Here is a 22,480-nt window from a genome sequence, read left to right on the forward strand (position 1 = left end):
CAAAATATAGATGTTTTGATATATAGGAGCAATCAACTTTTTCAAAAATATCACTATTGCTTTTTATCAGTTCCAGGCCCCTGGTTACACCATTACTTCTATTATCCCTGCCAAATAATTTTTGAAGATGAAAAGAGGAAGAACAGACAGCAAAATACATAAGAAAATGGCTGTGCATAAATGTACTCTAAATACATCTGGGTTCCACATGAAATGTTTTAAGGCAACGCAACACATGGAATATTTTAAGACAATAATCACTTTTCTAACTTGTGAGTAACTGTTAGCAGTTTAAGACCATTAATTTGAAATGTACAGATGAAATAAGTAGACATGATTATTATTAACATCCTATTTAGATTAAGTCAGTAAGTTGCTTAGGTAAGCCAAAGGCTCACAAAATTAGAACAGCATTATTGTAAATTAAGTAGCAGTATCAGAAGACAATGAACAATCAATGTTGAGTTAAAGGTGTGTGCCATACAGGAAAATTAGATTTCTGCACTATATAGTTTTCTGAGATTCATTCAGTGATGTAAAATTATACATATTTTAAAGTAAAATATTAATATTACTACAAAGAATATCCAATTTCCCAGAACTTTACTAGTAGAATTACATTGGACAATTATAAGCTATTCTTGTCAGTGTCATTTTCTTTAAGACTCTACAACACATTTAATTGTCTGAGTATTTGAAAGTTTATATCCTAAATTGTATCTTATGGCTTGACTTTTATGGATTATTCTTAAATAAACACAAATTTCAGGGAAATCATATATGAATACATATTTCTTCCAAATTATAGTTATATACCTATCATTTAAAATTGTGCTTTCTTTTATTTGCAATATCTCTCTATGTCTGTCTTTCTCCCTGTCTGTCTCTCATTTCTTTCTCTATTCCATTAGTAATCAAAATCTCTTCATAAAGTAGAAATATAAAGTCCTATGCTGTATTGTCAATTGAGAGTTCTAAACAGTTCACAGTGTGGTTATAATTATTCCTTTCTTCTTTTAAGGGAGAAAAAATTAATATTTTGGTTAGTTGCCCTTAGGCAAGATATTGAAGAATTAATGTGAATATACACACAGTTTATTAAAAAGTTCTCAAAAACATTATACAACAAATAAACATATGTAGGTAAAAAATGCTGCCCTACATTAGTAACCATGAACAACCTAGAGAATTTTAACTGATGATATTAATCCCATATCTATACCTATATATAATATATAGTATTATATGTTAGTATTAGTATTATATATATATGTGATATTTTGCAGTGATGGAGGTTGTTAAACTTCAAGATGATAAGAAAGACTAAACTTTAAGGAATATTTTAGTTATAATTCTATTGTTGGACTAAGTAACTGAAAGGAAAAATAACTATGGATGGTGAATAATTTCAACATGCAATTTTAAAATATTTTAGCAAACAATGTGTTTCTGTTTATTTATATCTATTGCTATATTTCATTTCTTTATTGATATTCATGGCTATATTCCATTTATTTCCATGGAAAAAAGTCACAAACATGCAAAGGAAGGTGGTCCCAGGAAGCTGAAGTAAAATTAAAGACCGTGTGGAATATTACTTTTTCAAGTTGAAATACCTATCCAGAAAATGAACTAAATGGAGCATGCTTGCAATTTATAGCACGTGATTGATAAGAGTGTTAATGATAGCACTTCAGGAGTGGGTGAAGATGGGAAACATCTGCTTCTTTAACACTCCCTGGGATATCCTCCTGAGACATATGACTCAGCCACTTTGAGCTAAGTGCCTCTTCTTAACAGATTTCTTAAGGGAAAGCTAAATTTCTTGCAGAATAATTATGATAAACTAAGAACATTTTGCCTGTCCCTAGTGGATATCATAAAGGAAAGATCATTTTGATTCTCTCAATTATAAAACAAAAATAAATTAACTTTGAAAGTAAATTGCATTTTTCTTCTGAACATGCTGCTGAAATATAGTGAGTGTAGTCTTGTCTCCCATACTATTTTTTGTTTTGTTTTGTTTTTGGAGGGGAAATAACAGGTCTTTTAAATATTTAGCAGAACTTATTATGTTACCAGATAAAAATCAATACATTCACCAAATACAAAACGTATTTGTTAACATATTATCATCATCAGTATATACTTTGACATTTATTCACAATTTTAGTATTTGGTATTCTCTGGTTCACAATTTAATCATCTCACCCAATAGAAGAACAAAACAGCAATTCTTATCTTATAAACTCTAAAGTAACGATTAATACGTAAAGAAACTATTATTCACCAGTGGGGATCACTGTAGGTGTATAGAGTTTATGAATCCCAATAGAATGTAAGCCTGTATCAATAAGAACAAAATCCTAAAGAAGTGCTTTTAAAGACTATTCAGTAAAACATTCAGAAGGGTGTTCTGCTGAAGGCTCTTCTCTTTATGGTTGATGAGTGTAGATTATGGTGCTGAAAATCACAAGAGATTTCGTTTACTTGAGCATTTGAGGGTAGGCTTGGAACCTTCAGAGAAAGGTGTTAAAGCACCTCCTCATTCCCACTAATAATCAAATTGCTAACTATTTCCACAACATTTGTCATATTTGTTTTGATTGAAAATACTGTATTTCCAGGAAGTTTTTATTATTATTATTGCATGTTAATGCAACTATGTTATTAACACATTGAGCTAGGAGTTTGAGTTGGGGGATATAGGTAATTGAGCAATAGTAGAATGGAACACAAACAGATATGTTCTCTTGATGAGGACAGGGTGAATGTAAGAAGAGCTTCGGATCATTGGGAATCTCTTAGCTGAAGAGATCCAAGTAGATCCATTCAACATAGAGGACTGGTGAATCACTGGCCCTAAATCACCAGGGAAAGTTGCAGTGTGAGAGGCAACAAACCACCAAAACAAAAAAAAAAGAGGCTTATAATTAAAATACATGATGTGAAACTACTTGACTTGATTAATCCAACCTTTTGTTTTAGGGAATTACGGTTTATGGAAATATTCTGGTTGTCTCACTCCTCACTCAAGCATATGCTGTGGCTACCAGTCTACTACTTTTGCTCCCAAAAGACTCAGTACACATACTGGGATTTTTGTTTGTTTGTTCGTTTGTTTTCCTGGAAGCATCATCCTGCTTACCATTCTTTTTTGGTTATTATAAACCAGAATCATCTTTCTAGACAACTTTATTTTGGGTATTTTATGGACTATCTCCACACAAGTTGACCTTTCTCCTCAAAATCCTGGCAAATTTTACTGAATGTGTTAACAGTTTTTCAGTTAGTGTCTTAATTGACAAATGTATGATTGTTAAATTGAGTCCCTGGTTAAATGATGAGTTTTTTTGTAAAATTTGTTCTATAGCTAGAAATAAAATGATTCTTTTGGTAAATAAATCATGAATACACAAAGCATTTACTTAATTTGCTATATATTCTATTAAAATTATATCTATTTTTTGTTTCCTCAGAAATTTATCAGATCTTTTTAAAATAATGAGCACTTAATTTTACAATTGTCTATCAATTAACATGTTCAAATACTCAATAGGACTTTCCATTTTGGGGGATGCAGTTGATAAAATTATAAATAAAAACCTTGAAAGAATAATATGTTTTTTATGCTTAATATTTTGGGAATATGAAGTATCACCCAACTTTAAAGTGTATAATTCCTGAATCCCCATGTTACTGAAAATTAATCTTCAGCTCAAAATAACTTCTAGTTTATTAAAATGTACAATATATGTTCTATCTATCTATGGTACTGAAGACTAAAGAAAAAATGCAGACACTGTAGAAATTTTAGAAATTATAAAAAACTTTTGAAAAATATATATAAAATATATAGAACAAATGTGCACACACACACACGCACACACACACTGATGCACAGGGAAAGCATAATCAATGGGTGAATCAATTATGCCTAAGACTATCTCATTAGTAGGTCTTGCGAGAGCCTAAATTTCTCATTAAAGGAATACTTCCAGACAATTACATCATTCTATGGATATGCATCTTGGTTTTGTAAAAGTCAAAAGGCTACATCTAAAAGCAAATTAAATTGTCCTATTGTACCAAAAACATTTCACTGCAGGTTGAGAATGACCAGTGTTTATGAAATAGTGTACATATATTTCCGTTGTTGGAGAAGACTTTTAAATTTCATGACTATACCTCCTATCTCAAGTTTATTCATTTTGTTGCCCAAGATATTTCTAAAATATAACTTGGTACGCCAATTGAGATTATATATTTTGAGAAATATACTCAATACAGATAGAAAAAGAAAGAGCTCTGAATGGCATTCACTTCTATTATACTCTATCTAAAATTTTCTTTTACATGAGGACTATTTCTTCTAAGTGAAATACTCCATGTTACCTTTACTATTTATTATACAATATTGGGATTAATTAATTTACTTAAAATGGGACTTGTAGCAGTTAGTACAAGTTCATGACTTATGGTGAGTTTAGTAGGTTGTAGAAAACAGAAGCTTTCTGTTGTAAATAGTGAAGGTCACAAATCTACTGTCCTGCTCTTTCACCATAGAAAGAAAAAAGGTATTTAGATCTTTTGTGGTTGTCTGAAAATTGTATAAATGTCTTTAATATTAATGTGCTTCTCTTACTTTTAGTATTCCTCAGAGAACCTAATACCAGAGGTCACTTGCTCTGCTTCTGTAATGAAACATAGTCCTGTTGAATGCTCTGTAAAACTATGTCTTCTTGACTTTTCTCCTTTACTAAAACTGAAATGCAAATCACAGTGTACAAACTCACTAAAATCTAAAGAAATTCACCAAGACAGTGCAATTGGTCTTGAGTAGTATTTTTATAAAAATTTAAGAGTATAATAAATGCAGCATAATATATGCCTAGGCAGAGTCTATATATTAGAAAAGAGTATCTTAAGAAAAATTTTAAAATAATGCAAACTAAGAGAAGTTATATGCACAATTGTTACTCATATATTTCATGAAATGCTTGAATCAGGAAAACCTGTTTCTCTGTTTTTTATTTTTGTGAGTGTGGCATATGGTTTGCCTAGTGAATTCTAAAATAGCACAACCTAGATAAATAGGTAGATATAGAAATGTTTTAGATATGTAAAGTGCCAACTATTCACTTAGCCACTCAAAAATATTTCTTGATCACTACCATGTATCATGAATATCATGAAAGATATTAAACTTATATGTGTAATAATAGCTTTCTAACTAGTATTATTAACTTCCCAGGCTATATCTAAAAATAGCACTATATGAATAATTAGGTGTTATGTGGAAAATAAGTTTTAATAATTTTTTAAAGTCTAGTTACAATTTTTGATAATTCATTTGAGACTGAGGAAAATATTCCTATGTTAATAAATAAACTCAATCTCCAAGGGGGATAGAAGAGCATACCATATTTCCAAAATTTATGTGAATATGAAATTTTTATTAATATTTTTAAATGGAAGCCATTGACAGCTTAATTACTAGTGTTTGATAAACTACATTTCCACTTATCTATACCATAATACCTTGATTGACTAATTTTTACTATTCATCTGGATAATTAAGATGATAAGAACACATTTTATTCTTTATTTTTGCAAGTGCTAGAAAATACTTATGTCACCATGCAGACTCCTTTATTTGTAACAAGCATTGTCATTTTAAAATACTTAGAACCTAATCCTGATTCATGTTCTCAAGGGACTAGAAGATGTAGTGTTAGTTGTTTTGCTACATTTGCACTGAGCAATTATATTAATAGCCGCTAGAATTTATTGATTGTTAGTGATAAGCAGATACTTTCTTAATCCTAATCCTCATGACAGTGGAAATATAATGGCACATCATATGTGCCAGGGATGTAAGTAATTTACTAAAACTAACATGAACTAATAAGTTTTGGCATTAAGAATTAAACTTGGTGTTATGGAATCAAATTATTTGCACTTTCTACCCTATTCTGCTGGCTGTTCATAACTGCAGTGTACATGCATGTACTTTGCATACTGAAAGGTGGATAATATACTATAAAAATAAATAAACAGAATAACATAGACTGAGAGCTGCACAAAATTCATAATAAATTTGAAAATATGTTGATGTATAGCAATTTAACAAAAGTGACTTATTTGAGCAAGTCTATAGTTTTGACTTGTACTATCTCCATATTCATGGAAACCATATATGGTGATTATCTAAGAAAGGGAACAGAATTTGGACCACTGAAGGACAGAACATGTCTCAGTTGGATGGTCTAGCTAGTGCTTGAATGCACTTTTATTCACAAAAATAGGAATAGCAGATCCCGTTCTTCTGTTTTTATTACAGAATCCTTAAATAGACTCTGAAAAACTGATGATTCCTGGTGACAATCACAACAGTTCTCCAGGGAGTAAATTATGGAGGGAGAATATAAAATCAGCCATTTATTCCTCAAATTGGTAAGGGGTAAGTTGTCCAGGAGGAGTGGAAGAATAGAAATAGACATGCATTGACAAATAAGTTTCCATGTAAGTGCTAGCAAGGGAATGCACTTAGATAAAAAGTAACCCAAATTTTATATATTGGATGATTGACTTCACACTATGTGTTGCAATCCATAGGAAGAGACTGGAAATTCAAGCAGTCGTCTTCCTTTGTGCTGCTATAAGTATTAAAAGGTTAATGAAATATTTAGTAAAAAATGTCAAGGTCTCAAAACAAAATATTAACTTACTTTTCAGAAAAAGCCAGGATACACTCAATATTATCTGAAGAAAATATGTAAAGATAGAATTAAAGAAAAAATGATTTAGATAGACAAAAAGAAGCAAATGAATGAAGATAAAATAAAGGAAAACAATAGAAAACCTGGGAGAATCAGAATAATTAGTATGCTTGTAATCTATACAGGCATATATATTCTACCAAAATTGGTAGAATTCAGATACCTATCTCTGGAATAATAGAAACAGAATTTTATTGAAAATTATGTAAAGTGAATTTCTGCACAAACAAAAGCAAAGATAAATTTAATATAGAATAAATTACTTATTCATGTTAACACCACACTTATTAGTGAAAATTAAAAAGGTATTTTAATAGCTTATTTGAGTGATAACTGGTGAATTTTAGAAGAGAATATACTTGTTGCCAAATACATCCATTAGTATGAAAGAGATGCGAAGATGCATTAGATGAAAAACAGGCCTTACTCAATTTAATAATTTTTATATACTTATAAGAAAGTTATGAAAATACCAAAGTGATAACTTGACCACAGTTACCAATTTGTGGACATTCTAATAATAGTGCTCGAAAGAAGGCAGACCATTGTTATTCTAATCCACCATTTCTTCATCATTGTCAAACTAAAATAAAACAGAGTTATTCTAGAAGAAACACAGAGGCTAAAAATTACAAGAGGCATTTGCTTGAATTATGCAGTCAGTTGGTTCTTCTTGACTAAAGATAATGAATGTTATGTTTAATTCTAATTACCACTGAGGTAGGAGGTGGGACATTACTCTGGAGGCAAGACTCTGACACTGAACCAAGTTGAGGACTAACTAAAACAGGGACTGGGCAGAAGCAGCTTTCCATAAGACATGCCCACCAGCATGTCATGTCAGTTTACCATCGCCATGGCAACACACAGGCATTACTGCTTCTTCCTATAGCAATGACCTGATGACTCAGAAGTTACTACCCCTTCCCTATTAATTTCTGCATTTCCCCCCTTTAACCTACATATAATTAAAAGGAGGTAAAAATGTGACTGCAAAACTGCCCTGAGCTGCTACTTTCAGCACACTGCCTATGGGATAGCCCTGCTCTATAAGATCAGTCCTGGAGCTGTAACACTGCCACCTCAACAAAGCTGTTTTCGTTACCCTACCACCAGCTCATCGTTGAATTCTTTTCTGGCCAAAGCCAAGAACTCTTGCAGGCTAAGTCCAAAGTGGGGCTCACCTGTCCTGTATCACTACCAGTTTTCACCTTACTGCTCACATAAAATTTTTTTGAAGTACATAATTGTTAAAATATGTATCTTACCATTAAGTAATCTATAGTAAGATACTTGCTTATCTCATGATTTCTTTCATGAATGTGCTGTATTTAAACTGCAATGTTACCTACTTTTCCATATATTTACATCTATAGACATACCTGATTTTCCAACAATTAAGATGAGTAGGGAATGTAAATATAAAACAATTTATGTGTAGCAGAAGTAATAAATTACAAGAAGCTAATAAATTTGGTTTAATAAGACTACATATACATGAAAATAGGTCTATCCCTCTATAGAGTGCAAAATTTTCAAGGACACTGTACAAATGGCTTTTCCCAAGTGCATCTTAGTATTTTGTCCTCCAGAGTCAAAAATGGAAATGCTCATACATCCAATACCCCTGTATTTTTTTAAAAAAATGCCATTTAGGGAATCATCAATTCTATTTTCAATTGTTTCTGGGATAAACAATATTGTTTTGCCAGAGACAATTGTGTGATTTTTTTAAGAATTCATAGCTAGGAAACAGCTTGACATTTCTGATGCACTACGTTTTGTTTTATTCAACAACGAAAGCTAAGGAATCTGTATGGTTAAACTTTCAGCTTTGGTTGTTATGAAACTCTGGATATGCTTTCAGTCACGGTTGCTTCTTTCATCTTTTGTATTTTGATGACCATGAGGATAACCCTACCAATTATATTTTTCATGTATTTTCGTCATGTATTATCAAACAGGCTATAAGAATAAGTTAAATCGGTAATCATTTCTTAAAAATTTATCATGTGAATAAAATTGTTCTGGGTATCAGATAACTAGGAAAGACCAAACTAGAACAGGCTGTGAATGAGTATCTCCACTATTTAAGTTACAACTCAAGGCTCTTTAGCAAGGAGACCCCAGAATACAGAACTAAAATGAGAAAGAAAGCAATTTCTTTCACTCTGGGGAGATCAGAGGAGAACAATCCAAAATTGTCAGGTTGCTTCGCACCACAAGGACATTCAGGCACCTGGTTACCTGATATATTGTGGAAATACTATTTCTTTGGTTGCAGTCCTGCATGATCAAAACTGGTTTTCCTCCATATCTGTATATGAACTACCAGGAAGAAGAAAACATAGAAACCTCGGGAAAGTAGTGTCCCCTGTAAGGAGAAGTCTCAGCAATCCCAAACGTCGTTTCTGCTTATTTCTCATGCCCTAAATTTAATCACATGACAAGTCATAACTACATGAAAAGCTGATAAATGGTAAAGGCAAGCTGTGTGTTAAGCTAAAAATGAGTGGGGTGATATTTATATTTCTATATGGAGGAAGGTGATAGTTATTGGAATAAAATTACCATTTCTACCATAGCTTCTCTGACTGATGTATTTCCAATTTGCCATCTGGCTTCTATGTGTAATAAGAACGTGACAGTTCATTGTAGTGAAAAATCTTTAGTTTTATAAATAGACAGGCATGGTTTGGCATTCTTGTCCCACTGATTACTAGCTGTAAATAGTTGTCAAGTTACTATAAGTTTCTGAGTCACTATACACTCATCCAGGAAATATGAAAAAATGTCTAACTCAGAAAGTTCTTGACTTCAGTATGATTTTGCAACATAGTATACATTATAATAAATGATATCAACTGATAGTATTAGAGAGGCAATTGTAAATTGCTCCATATTGAACTACTTTATTCTATACCCATTAGTTAAGATGATACATCTGTTAACACTTAGTCTTCTGGATGTACTCCTCTAAGAACTTTCTCACACTCATCCCATATGATCCTCTACCTATTAGAAATAAAGACCAGAAAATTCTCCTTCTCATATAAAGGGAGATGTGCTAAACAAGAAATTTTTATACCAATTAATTAGGCAGAAACTGATATTACAGACTAAAGAAACACCTATTGATCAATTTATATGTGCAATTTACAAGCTAGTTCTGCTTGAAAACAATGCTTCTTAGGGAAACATCTGTTTCTCTACTAATATTGGTTTTGGTTCTAATAATAAGTTATGGAGGCAGCTGAAAGAAAGATTGGGAGAATGAGATTAATCTGCAAGAATATATACGTGAATGATTTTCTCCCGATGTGTCTGTTGTTACTATGGTGACAATCTATTCAAGAATTTAATGAAAAAATAGTATGTCTTACATTTCTTTCCTTTTTGTAACAGAATTTCTAATTTTAATTGGCAAATATATGTAAATAATTTTGCTTGGAAATCTGTTAATCCTTGTTTTTACATGTAAAACATGTTGATTTTGCTGCCTTCAAAATATGATTTTAATTAATAATTACTTTTACTAAACTTGATTAAAATTGTCCTTAATATTTGACATAAAAATAGCTGATAAGCAAATATTTTCTCTAGTGAATGCATATATTAAACATTATTTTTTAAATGTAGAAAGGTTTTATCTATTTATCTTTGATATTTTAAAATACATGTTTGGATAAATTGTGCAGTTAATATGGTCATTTACCTTCTGATTAACATCTTCGATGAATGGCTTGATGAAGAAAGTCCTGTCTGAAGTAATGGATAACAATATTTTTAATTAAATGTTGAGTTTATTTTTACTCTTACGAATAATTGTTCAAATTACTAAATACTTATTTTCTCATTTATAGAGCTTTTGATTTGATAATTTTAAAATTAATCTGTAATGCTACTCTGAGGTGATCACTTTGGCTTGTTTAACTAATAAGTGCTTTTCATGTTAGAAATTATAGGTCATTGGGCCAGGCTTGGTGGCGCATGCCTACAGTTCCAGCTTCTCAGGAGATTGAGGTGGGAGAATCACTTGAGCCCCAGAGTTCAAGTTTATCTCATTCTACCTACCTTCCAGTGCAGCTCCATACCAGGGCACTTCTTAAGAATATTGCCTCAGGAAACAATATGATTAATGTCTCTAGGCACCAACTAGTAAATAAGAATATCAACAGTGGACAAGTGTGGACAAATCTACTTTGAATAATCTGAAACCCTAAATAAAGAAAAAGAAACCAGAACTCGGAACTTGTATGGACATAAATAAATTTTTTTTTACAAAAACATGTAATTGAATTGCTTAATAAACATGGGTTTGTGAACTTAGGAAGTACAGAAGTTCAGTGAGTTTGCTCCTCAAAAAAAGGCAAATATATCAAACTCAGCCATTTCAGGACCCCTAAAAATTAACTAGAGGCCAGAACAAACTAAACACATTCATTCAAAAACTTTTCTTAAGCTTGTAAGAACAGCAGGATCTGTTAACTTAGAGCTACACCTATTAACTCTCTTTCCATCTTCATGAAATGGTAGCCATGAAAAGCCAGAAGCTTATAAAAATAAAAACCATTTCTATATACCAGAAAAAGCAATTGAAAATTAAAATTTCAACATTATTGTTTAAAATAACATTAAAATATGAAAAAATAAATGAATCTTTAAAAGGTTGTTAAGGATCTCTAAACATTATGAGATAAAAATATTTAAAAACCCTAAATAAATGGAGAAACACATTATATTCCCGAATCAGAAGACACCATGTGCATCAATCAGAAGAATCAGAAGATGACAGTTCTTTACAAACCAATCTATAGATTCACTACACTTCCAATCAAAACCCCAGCAGGCTTTTTAAAATAAAAATTTGAAATCTTATACTAAAAGTTATATGATTATTCAGCAGACCTAAATAAATTAAAACAAAACTTAAATATATAATGTAAATTTATATTAAACAAGTGATGGTTTCAAAATAGAAATATAGAACATAACAGAGAATTCAAAAATAAACCCATATACATATGGTAAATGATTTTTTACAAAAGTGCAAAACAAGCCAAAAAAAGACAATCTTTTGACATAGAATGCTTTAATGATTTAATATCCATATGCAAAATTATAAGATATTTGATACATAATTTGCATCATATAAGTCAATTAAAATAACTCAGAGGCTTTGCAGACGCCGCCGCCACCTGGAGCCTTGTAGTATCACCCATGGTCAACCCCACCGTGTTCTTCGACATTGCCATCCACAGAGAGCCCTTGGGCTGCATCTCCTTCCAGCTGTTTGCAGACAAGTTTCCAAAGACAGCAGAAAAATTTCATGCTCTGGGCACTGGAGAGAAAGGATTTGGTTATAAGTGGTCCTGCTTTCACAGAATTATTCCAGGGTTTATGTGTCAGGGTGATGGCTTCACCTGCCATAATGACACTGGTGGCAAGTCCATCTACTGGGAGAAATTTGATGATGAGAACTTCATCCTAAAGCATGCAGGTCCAGGCATCTTGTCCATGGCAAATGCCGGACCCAACACAAATGGTTCCCAGTTTTTCATCTACACTGCCAAGACTGAGTGGTTGGTTGGCAAGCATGTGGTTTTCGGCAAGGTGAAAGAAGGAACGAATATTGTGGAGGAGCACTTTGGGTCTAGGAATGGCAAGACCAGCAAGAAGATCACCATTGTTGACTGTGGACAACTCCAAGAAGTTTGACTTGCATTTTATCTTAACCACTAGATCATTCCTTCTGTAGCTCAGAAGAGAACCCCTCCATCACATTTGCTCTAAGTATCCTAGAATCTGTACTCTCACTGCAGTTTCCTTTGGGTTCCATGTTTTCCTTGTTCCTTCCCATGTGTAGCTGGATTGCAGAGTTAAGTTTATGATTATGAAACAAAGACTAAATAACAACAACAACAACAACAACAACTCATAGATCTGTGGGGATCACTCCAGCATAGAGACCACTAAGCGTCTCCACCATAATGGAGTTTGAGCCCAGACACGTTTCTCCCTGCTGGAAGCAGTCGAGCTAAGGGAAAGAAGGAACTGATAGGAGTTTGATATTGCAAAAGTCTATTTCTGGTTCACTGACCTAACACTATGGCTGGGTGAAGGCTGGGTGGTTTTACTAGACATTGTGTTTCTTGAAGTTCCTGTACTGGGCTAGTTTTATCACTTTGTTTACCAAGTATTCACTGAAGTTTGTGACTATTTGCATGCCATTTGAAATTGTTGTCCTCAAGATTTATCGCTTGCTTTGACTGTTGTAAAATGTTATCTTATTCCTGTAAGTAGAAAAGGTCATCTGTTTGTTTTATGATTATTTGGATCAATCTTTATTTACTAGTTTTATCTTGATCCCCAGGCTTGCAATGTTCTGTTCCCCTTTGTTGTAATGATTTGACATCAGCCATTGTGGGCTGAAAAGTATATAATGAGACCCTGTGCACGAAATAAACTGCTGACTGGGGCATTGCCTCATCAGTCCTCCAGATCCCAGCTATCTGTCACTCTTTTCTTCCACGCACTCTCTCTTCCAGGTACTTGGATCCTCTTGCAGGTCAAGAGACCACCGGCAGACGTGCCATTCTCACAGACCACAACGTAGATCTAAATGGAAATGTAAAGTGTAAAATGTCTAGAATAAAACATAACAACAAATTTTGCTAACCTTGGTTATGCAAAAAGTTTCTAGATACACATTAAAAATATGATCTATGAAAGTGACTGAAAAATTATACTCAATTGAAATTAAGAATCTGCTCTTCAATAGACACTGTTAAGCAAATGAAGATATAAACTGCAGACTGGGTGAACATACGCACAAATCATATACTTGACAGAAAACTTTTATGCAAAGAATATAAAATAATCTCAAAACTTAATAATATACAAGAAATCCAATAAAAATATCAAGGAAGTATTTCAACAAGCAGTCCACCAAAAGAGATAATATATAGATGGTAAATAAGTACATGAAGATCTATTATGCATTGTTAGTCATTAGGGAAATGTATATTAAAACCACAGAAAGGCATACTGCACATCTGTAAAAATGGCTATTTAAAAGAAAACAAATGACAGTGGGGTGTGTGTAACTCATATGCTGTTTGAGGCAGTACAGATTGAGGTAATCATCTTGTAAAATGGTTTTGCAATTTCTCGTAGATAAACATACACCTACAATATAATTCAGCCATTCTATTCGTATATTTCCCCAAATGAAATAAAAGAGTAAATCCATATGAAGACTTGTTTACATATTTTATTCCCACTATATTTGCAATAGCCAAAAAAAAAAAAAAGATAAAACCTCTGAAAAACAAAACAAAACAAAGCAAATGTTCAATAACCAATAAGCTGGTATATCCACACAATGGAATACTACTCTGCAATTTGAAGGAAAAAACTATTGATACTGCTAATAAAATGTTTGAATTTTTAAACAACTATGCTGAGAAAAATAATTAAAATTGAAAACAGTATATTCTGTATGATTCTTTGTAAAAGTTTAGAAATGTAAACTAATGTATATGGTCAGACAGCAATTCAGGGGGTTTTGTGGAAGAATGGGGGAGGAAGGAGGGACGAAGGAGATTGGAGAAAGGCTGGGTGGAAATATTATAAAGGGGCACATAGAAATGTTTGAGGGTAGTGGACATGTTTGCTACCTCAATTGTTGCCATGGTTTATGGGTGTTTAGTTAGAACAGTGCATAAACACTTTAAACATGTGCAGTTTAGGTATTTCAATTATACCTTAATAAAGCTGTTTAAAATAAAGGAATTAATAAAGCCTATGAAAAATCAAATCAGAACACTGAAGTAAGGTAATCATATGGGTTTTTTCTGATTTGACAAACAAGGAAAGTTAATAATAAAGATACTACTATACTGCACTACTTAAGAACAAGACCCTGGAGCCAGGCAGATCTGGGTTTCATTATACTTGTTGACTTCAATTGGCATATTTGTATTTGGGAACTTAATATTTTTCTCCTAATCTCTTTTTCTTAAACAGTAAAATTGGATTATAGCAAGAATTTTCCATTGTTACTGGAATGGAACCAACCACCTAACTGGGACTGGCACAATTCAGGAAATTTGAATGCATAAAAAGTTCTAGCAAAAATGATTGTATTTGTAAAACATGGTATTTCATGACCTATTCTGGCTTACGAAAAATTCAAGATGTTAGGTCAATGAACTATTATAACAGAGCTAGTCAAGGCTTTATCTGACTGACTGTAAGCAATTGAGTTTATTGAAGGAAAAGTTAACAAATAATCCAAAAATTACAGAATTTTATGTAGTTAACTGAAGAGGAAAGAAGAATAAAGTAAACATCAAAAACATTTCTAAAATGCTCACCAACATTTTCTCTGTCTCATTTCTAAAATTGGTTATATTTATTTCAAATCTTTTTTTTAAATCATCTAAAAAACCTTTTTCTATCAGAATATCTGCTATGGGCCAGATTTTGTGATACACACTGGTGACACTACAGTAAATAAAACAAATTGTTTAAGTCCTCTTTTGCTTATGCATTTTTCAAAATAGTTATCTAGATGAACATTGCCCAAATTTCAACTTCAGTGCAAATATATTACCTATTTATAAAAAAATAAAAGTTTTTGGGGCCTGCCCATGGAAATTCTAATTCAATAGGTCTACAGTTACTTAGGGATATACCTTGGAAAAATCTGCAGATATGTGTTAAGAGTTGTGTATATGGCATTCTAAAATAAACACTGTTATCTTTCTAGGAAGAGGTTATAAAGTTTTTAAATCGGCTTTAGAGGCAGCAATCTCAAAATTATATGAGAGACACATAACCAGATAAATTAATGAACAGCTGTTGTAGTAGGATTGAGTTTAAAAGTAAACCGTGTAGTATGCTGGCTTATTAACCCACATAACTCATTTAAAATGCTATAGACTAAAGGAAGAGCTTCCATATAGCTTAGTTTTTATGATTATTTTTTATAAATGATTGTTTTTAGCTGGAAATGTGTATATGTTTACCATCTCAAAGAAAAATAAGGTCTAGTATGGCCATTTGTTATTCTTGTCCTCTCTTTATGAGTAATTTAAGCATTGTTTTTTGTTTCAAATTGAGTGGTTAATTAGTCTTCTATTTTTCCTTGTAGGCCTAAGTATCTGGGATAGTGTTTGCATCATATGCCAAAACTGGCCCTATTTCACATTTGCAGCCCTAGAAGTACAGATAAGGGCCTGGGCAGATGTATGAATGAATCATTCTATTACAGTTAGCTGCTCTGCTGTCCTTATTGGCAAATTTGTATCAACTAAGAAATCCGTAGGTCATCATCCTAACTGCCACGAAGCAGAAGCCCAGCAGTCACATGTTTGAAAGCTCTGGTCTCCGGAGAATATATAATGGGGAGGAAGAAGTAAAAACTCTCACTAGGATTCCAATTTGATACAATTTCTTTTATCTATCTTTGGATTTATCTCAGAATCTATAACAAACAAAGGGTATACCAAATAACCAATCCATGTAAACTACACAGAGGAAAAAGAAGTAACATTTCCTCTCCCCTAAGACAGAAGTGGGTGAAAGTAAACAATATTTAAATTCTTTTCCTTGGTTCTGATAGCTAAGCCCATCTTGCACAAGTGAACAGGCCTTATGCCACCATTGCCCCTATTTTTTAAGCTGAAAAATTATATAAGGACAGTCATATCAATATTTGAAAACGACTTACTGTTTTTCTAATATATATTATACATTATATATGCTTATATATTCTGTCTCACATAAATAATCATATATGTGTTTGTTTGTGTGTGTGTGTATAAGACATTATAAATATATATATTATGTATGTAACTGTGGTTTGCAATTGTTTTTGTATCACTGGAAGGCATATATTAGAATAAAGGGGAGAGCATTCCAGTAGAGAAGAATAGGTCTCCAGGGAAGGAAAGGTGGTCATGTCTTTTAGATTAAAGCTATTACATTTTCATAGCAGTTCATATACTAAATTAATTCCTATAAATGTTGTTTATACATAGCATTGAAAGAAGGGACATATAAATGTGGACTAAAGTATTCAATGAAATCTTCATAGAGAATAACGTAAATTACAGTTGTCCCTTGGATTGCACAGGAATTAGAGGTACTGATCTCACACACAGTCAAAATTAAATGTATAATATTTGATTCCCCAAAAAAACTTAACTGATGTTGACTGCCTTACTAGTAACATAACAGACTACTGTTGACTGGAAGCCTTACCAATAACATAACAGCCGATAAAGATATAAACAGTCTAGTAACTATATATATTTGATGCATTCATGACACACATAACTTTTCTGAATTTTTAAAAATATTTCTAGGCTAGGCAAAATTTTTATATGGTCACAAATTTATAAATTTTTTTCCAATATATTACTGAAAAAAACTCATGAATAAGTGGACCAGCACAATTCAAACTGTGTTGTTCAGGGTCAACTGTATACATATAATTTGAACACATTCATGTCTTAATTTTAGGTAGCACACATAGTTCACTCTTCTCAAAAATAGATTTGCTTTTAAATGCATATTCTTTTATTTAAAAACTTAGAAATGTATAAAATTTGCATTATGTTCTATATATTGATTCTGATAAAACTGTGAACTCCATTCAGCCTCTTCAAATACAAACAAGAGATATACTATATCCCGATTTTATTTTCCAATTAAACATTTATTTGCTTTTGGAATTTGTTTAGTTTGTGGTGGACATATAAAAAATTGCTTCAATTAAATTTTGACTGATAATACATTAGTAGAAATTTCTGTTAGAAACATTATTTTCTATCTGTACTCATTGGTACAAAAAAATTAAGATTACATTTTGCATTAATAAAACTCTATACTCTTGGAAATAAAAACTGAACAGTTAATACTGTTTTAGACCCTGCACGGTGGCTCACACTTGTAATTCCAGCATTTGGGAGGCCAAGGCGAGCAGATCACTTGAGGTGAGGAATTTGAGACCAGCCTGAGTCAGGAGAATTACTTGAACCCAGGAGGCAGAGGTTTCAGGAAGCCAGGATTATGCCACTGCACTCTAGCCAGGGTAACACAGCTAGACTCCATCTCAAAAAAAAAAAAATTATATACACACACACACACACACACACACACCCCTATATATACATATCATTTCAAAATTTCAGTAAATATGCAAATATTAACAAAAATCTTATTAGACAGTTTAGGATTCTGAAAATAATTCTCACTCGTGATTAAAGTCATGCATTTTAATAATGTAATTTTTAAAAAAATTGAATGTGTTTGCCCTATGCTACTGGCATTAGATTTTATCAAAATAATGTTTGGAAGGTACTCTGCCCTAGAAAATGTTTGGGGAACAGATTTGCCTTAGTAATTTAGCAACATAATATCACTAATTCATTTAATACTTTATTATGTTAGGCAATTTATATAGATGAGAATATTTAAATAGCAAATTATTTCCAAGTGTATCTTAAGCCCTATCGATATGCAAAGTTGTTATTAAGATAGCCTGTGGTGGGAAGGGCCATGAGGAAGGAGGGAAAACTTGAAGTTGAACTAGCCTCTTTTTCAATGCTACCTGCCATCCCTTTTTCATCCAGAACAGATTGCTTTTTATCTCTTATTAATTGAATTTCTGAATAATATTTCATTTGTTTTAAAAAAAAGGTCTTGCTATTTAGAAAAGTTTAAAACTACTATCTTATGAGATATACATATAATGAGGTATAATGAACATAATTATTAACATAATTATATAGATGAATAACCTGAACTCAAAGAAGTTAGGTGATATGCACACAGTTGCACAGTTATTAAAAGGAAGAACAATTTTTGAAACCTAAATTGTTGGCTTCTGTTCCAGTGCCTGACTAATGCTACCAGTTGACAGAACGATATGCAAATTGCAAATATGGTGGTAAAGAGACAGAGCTCTAGCATCAGAAATCAGGGTTTGAAACTAGGCTTAGCCACTTTCTTATTCTATGACTTCCAAGATCTTGCTTCCTTAACTTCAAAACAGGGCAGTTAGAGGAGTTACCTCTTAGCACTACTGGGAGCTTAAAATATATGTAAAGCCAATTCAAAAGGTGCTTGTGGCTTGCCTTGGAGTGATTCCAATGGGTGATATCAAATATACCAGAACACTGGTAGAAGACATAGTCTCAGAAAAATTGATATGCCATAAATTGCATTTATTTCTCTTTGAGTACTCAGTACACTTCTTTGTATATAACAGCTCACAATAAAATATTTTTAGAATAATTGACTGATTGGATGTATGGATGCTATGGGACAGAAATGGCAGAGAAAAGAGGCTTCTTTAATATGACCCTAACACTGTTCCTTCAAACCTAAATTATACTCGGCTAAGAGAATAATTTTTGTTTGTGAGGAATTCTTGTCCGAACACTTGGAACGTGAGTAAATTTGTAGAATTATTAAGTCACTTTTTAACTAAATGGTTCTATGGAAAACTACACTTGGGTGAAGCTCTGTAAAAACTGCGTCTTGCTGTGAAAGGGGCTTGGAAAACGATACAATGCCTACCACCTTGTTGGACCCTTTCCTTGAATGTTGTACCTATAGATCTCTTAGAAATCCTGCCTCAAAAAATGTTTAAATTGGCTTAATGTAGTGTTTCTCTCTTTCTTTTTTAATCATAGAATTCTCTTTCACAAAATTCTTTCTATTCTCTCACATTCCATGGAACCCACATTAAGAAACACTCAAAGTATGGGAAGCATTGCTGTACCTGTCTGTGTCCATGTTCAAATAAAGGTGCATTTTCCACAAAAGCTCATTCTTTTCACACAAGGATAAGAGCTATTTAGCTTCCATTCAAAATAAGATCCACTCTAAGAATGAATACTCTATGATTTTATAGACTGAAATTGATGCATTTTTATTACCTCTTGATATGTCCTGCATTTGTCTGTATTTGATAGTAGTTCAAGGTTTTCTTCAAACCTCACTTCAGGTTATATAGCTCTGAAATGAACCCTAGAGGGTAGAGAGATGTGTCTATCTTTATAGTGATTGAAATCACAGATAGAAATCTATTCCGCATTTTGCCTGATTTCTTTCATCTTGTACTTTTTCTTGAGTAAAAAATGTGTTTATATGATAGAGTCTGCTCTAAATATATAAAAATAAAATTACTCTCAAACTCATTAGACAATTGGCCTATAGCATAATGCATCTCAGAATTAACATTCATTTTTGAAACATAAATGGTTTAACTTATTGCTACACCAGCTCTTTATTTCATGGACTATAAAATTCACGAAATATTGAGCTTCATGGGCTATGAAATAAAAGCCTATAAAAGTGTCTTGAAAAGTGTAATTATCTGCTAAATCGGGCACTTTTACCAAACCCATAATAAAATATATTGAGATTTTTCTGTTGCAATCACTCGATAACTAAAAACACGGGAAACTAATTGGAAAATAGATAAGGCCATCATGATATGCAAATAAAACAAATGAATGACAATTAATAACAAGATTACATCCTTCTAAATTTATTCAATACAATTAGGTTTTCTTAAACTGCCTTTATACCTGCCGCAGAATTTTAGAAAATGAGTAAACAGGTTTAATTACAGAAAATAAAACAAAATTACTACCACCAAAGGTCTAAATCTGATGCTTGACAGTTTTAGTACTTATTTTACTTCCTCTTCAAAATGGACTGAGAAATTGCTTAAAGTATTTAAATGTATCTTTTAGTGAGCTACAATACTTCTCTCTCTCTTTACTGTATTACAGATTTATAATTACAATAACCTCAGAGGGGAAAACATCAGTCCATGGAATATTGAATTATTTCACACTACCCAAATACCAGATTTTATGTTTTATTAGTTTTCATTTAAGTAAAATCAATTTATACCAACACTGGTGATAAAGTTCTTAGGTAGTGCCTTAATATCCTCATATTTTTAACAGATTCGCTTTCTTATATGTCACTCCTGCATATTCTGGCAATGCCCATTGTCCTGATTGTCGACTGAATATTTCCCTGAAGACACACTAGCTGAATGTTCAGCTTCTTTGTCTCTTACTCTAAACAAATTTCTCAGCATTTGTCCTCCCTCGTTATTTCAAAACTTGTCCTAAAATCTGGCTGAAGTTTAAAATATATTACAGTCTTGTACCACACAATGACGTTTCTGTCGACAGACCACATACGTGATGGTGGTCCCATTAAGATTATAATGTGACACTTTTACTGTACCTTTTCTATATCTAGATGTGTTTGGATACACAAACACTAACACTTGCTATTGTGTTAAAACTGCCTAAATTATTCAATACAGTAACATGCGGTACAGGTTTGTAGCCTAGGAGCCGTAAGCTATGCCATATAGCCTAAGTGTGTAGCAAGCTATACCACCATGTTTGTGTATGTATACAGTATGAGGATTGTGAAACAACCAATCATCTAACGATGCCTTTCTCAGAATGTATCCCTGTCATTAAGCACTGTTTCACTGTATTTTAAACATTCGACTTAATATCTCTCATTGTCCATTTTAGCCAATACACTGATTTACATTCATCAGATCACTCCATATTTGATTCTGTGTGAACACACATCGTACTTACATTCATAAAACTTTAATTTCACTCTGCATTGTCTTCTTGTCAATTGTCTCTCATTTCTTTTTTGGGCATAAGTGCTTCAGTAGGACAACAGCTAGTCATCCAATGACATCCGCTTTCCTTCCTTCATAATAGAACTTCTGATAACTGTGCTGGTAACACAGCTACAGTTAAAATTATAATTCCTGGCCACTCTTAAGTTTCTGTTTGACTCCTCAACGATTCTTACTACACACACCATGGTAGGTTCTAAGAATCCTCCTAAAAGAATAGCTGTCTACTTTGCCTTTTTACTTCTTTTTTTATCTAAGTCAAGTGGTCAAGCAATTGCCAAGAAGCAACACAGCTCCTAGGCTAACTTACCACAATTTTTATGGAAGTTGGCAAGAAAACAATGAGTCCAAATGCACTTAGACAAATGGGTTATATTAAGTTCACAGAAAGCAGCATTAGCTTTGGGTTAATGTCGGTGCTACTTGCCCCACTCTGTGAGTGCAATGCAGACCAGATCTGGGAAGATGCTAGGCACACAAGTGTGTTTCACTGCTAAGGAACACTCTGCTAGTGGGAACTCCTAATCTTATAATGTTCCCCAGAGAAAGACATTACTTTATTATCCTGACTGTAAGCAAAACTCTTTTCCAAATAGGAAAAATACATTCCTATCCTGAAATGTCTCTGAGGAGGTATAATGTTTTTGGCTAGGAGATATGTCTCTAAATTTCTCTGGAGATAGTGACTGTTTTGTCTTTCCGAGGATGCTTGCTTGTAAAACCATTCTTACATTGGCTTCTTGGATTAGAGCATGTGCAGAAATACTAGACCAGGAAGAATAATCAGCCAAAACCAACTTCTTCTCAAATATGATTATGATGACATGATATAGATCAAGTTTACATTTGAAGCATATGAACACGGTAAAATAATATGATCAAATGAGGGTGAGTGAGATTCTCATGAAACTGAGCTAAAGTCCTGCTTTCTTATCCTCTAACTTTAATCATAAAACACAATTCCTGCTATGTTGAAGCCATTTTTGTTTTGTAA

The 22,480-nt window shown here is 32.6% G+C and overlaps 1 protein-coding gene across 1 annotated transcript; it reads left to right on the top strand.

Moving 5' to 3' along the window:
• Positions 1-12,002: 12,002 nt before the first annotated feature.
• LOC105718364 (peptidyl-prolyl cis-trans isomerase A-like) lies at positions 12,003-12,500 on the top strand. Its single transcript, XM_064372763.1, has one exon. The coding sequence runs from the start codon at positions 12,003-12,005 to the stop codon at positions 12,498-12,500; it is 498 nt and encodes a 165-aa protein (XP_064228833.1).
• The last annotated feature ends 9,980 nt before the right edge of the window (positions 12,501-22,480 follow it).

Source organism: Aotus nancymaae, unplaced genomic scaffold (assembly GCF_030222135.1).
Source record: "Aotus nancymaae isolate 86718 unplaced genomic scaffold, 86718_ANA_hifiasm-v0.15.2.pri h1tg000008l, whole genome shotgun sequence".
In the NCBI taxonomy this organism is placed as follows: Eukaryota; Metazoa; Chordata; class Mammalia; order Primates; family Aotidae; genus Aotus; species Aotus nancymaae.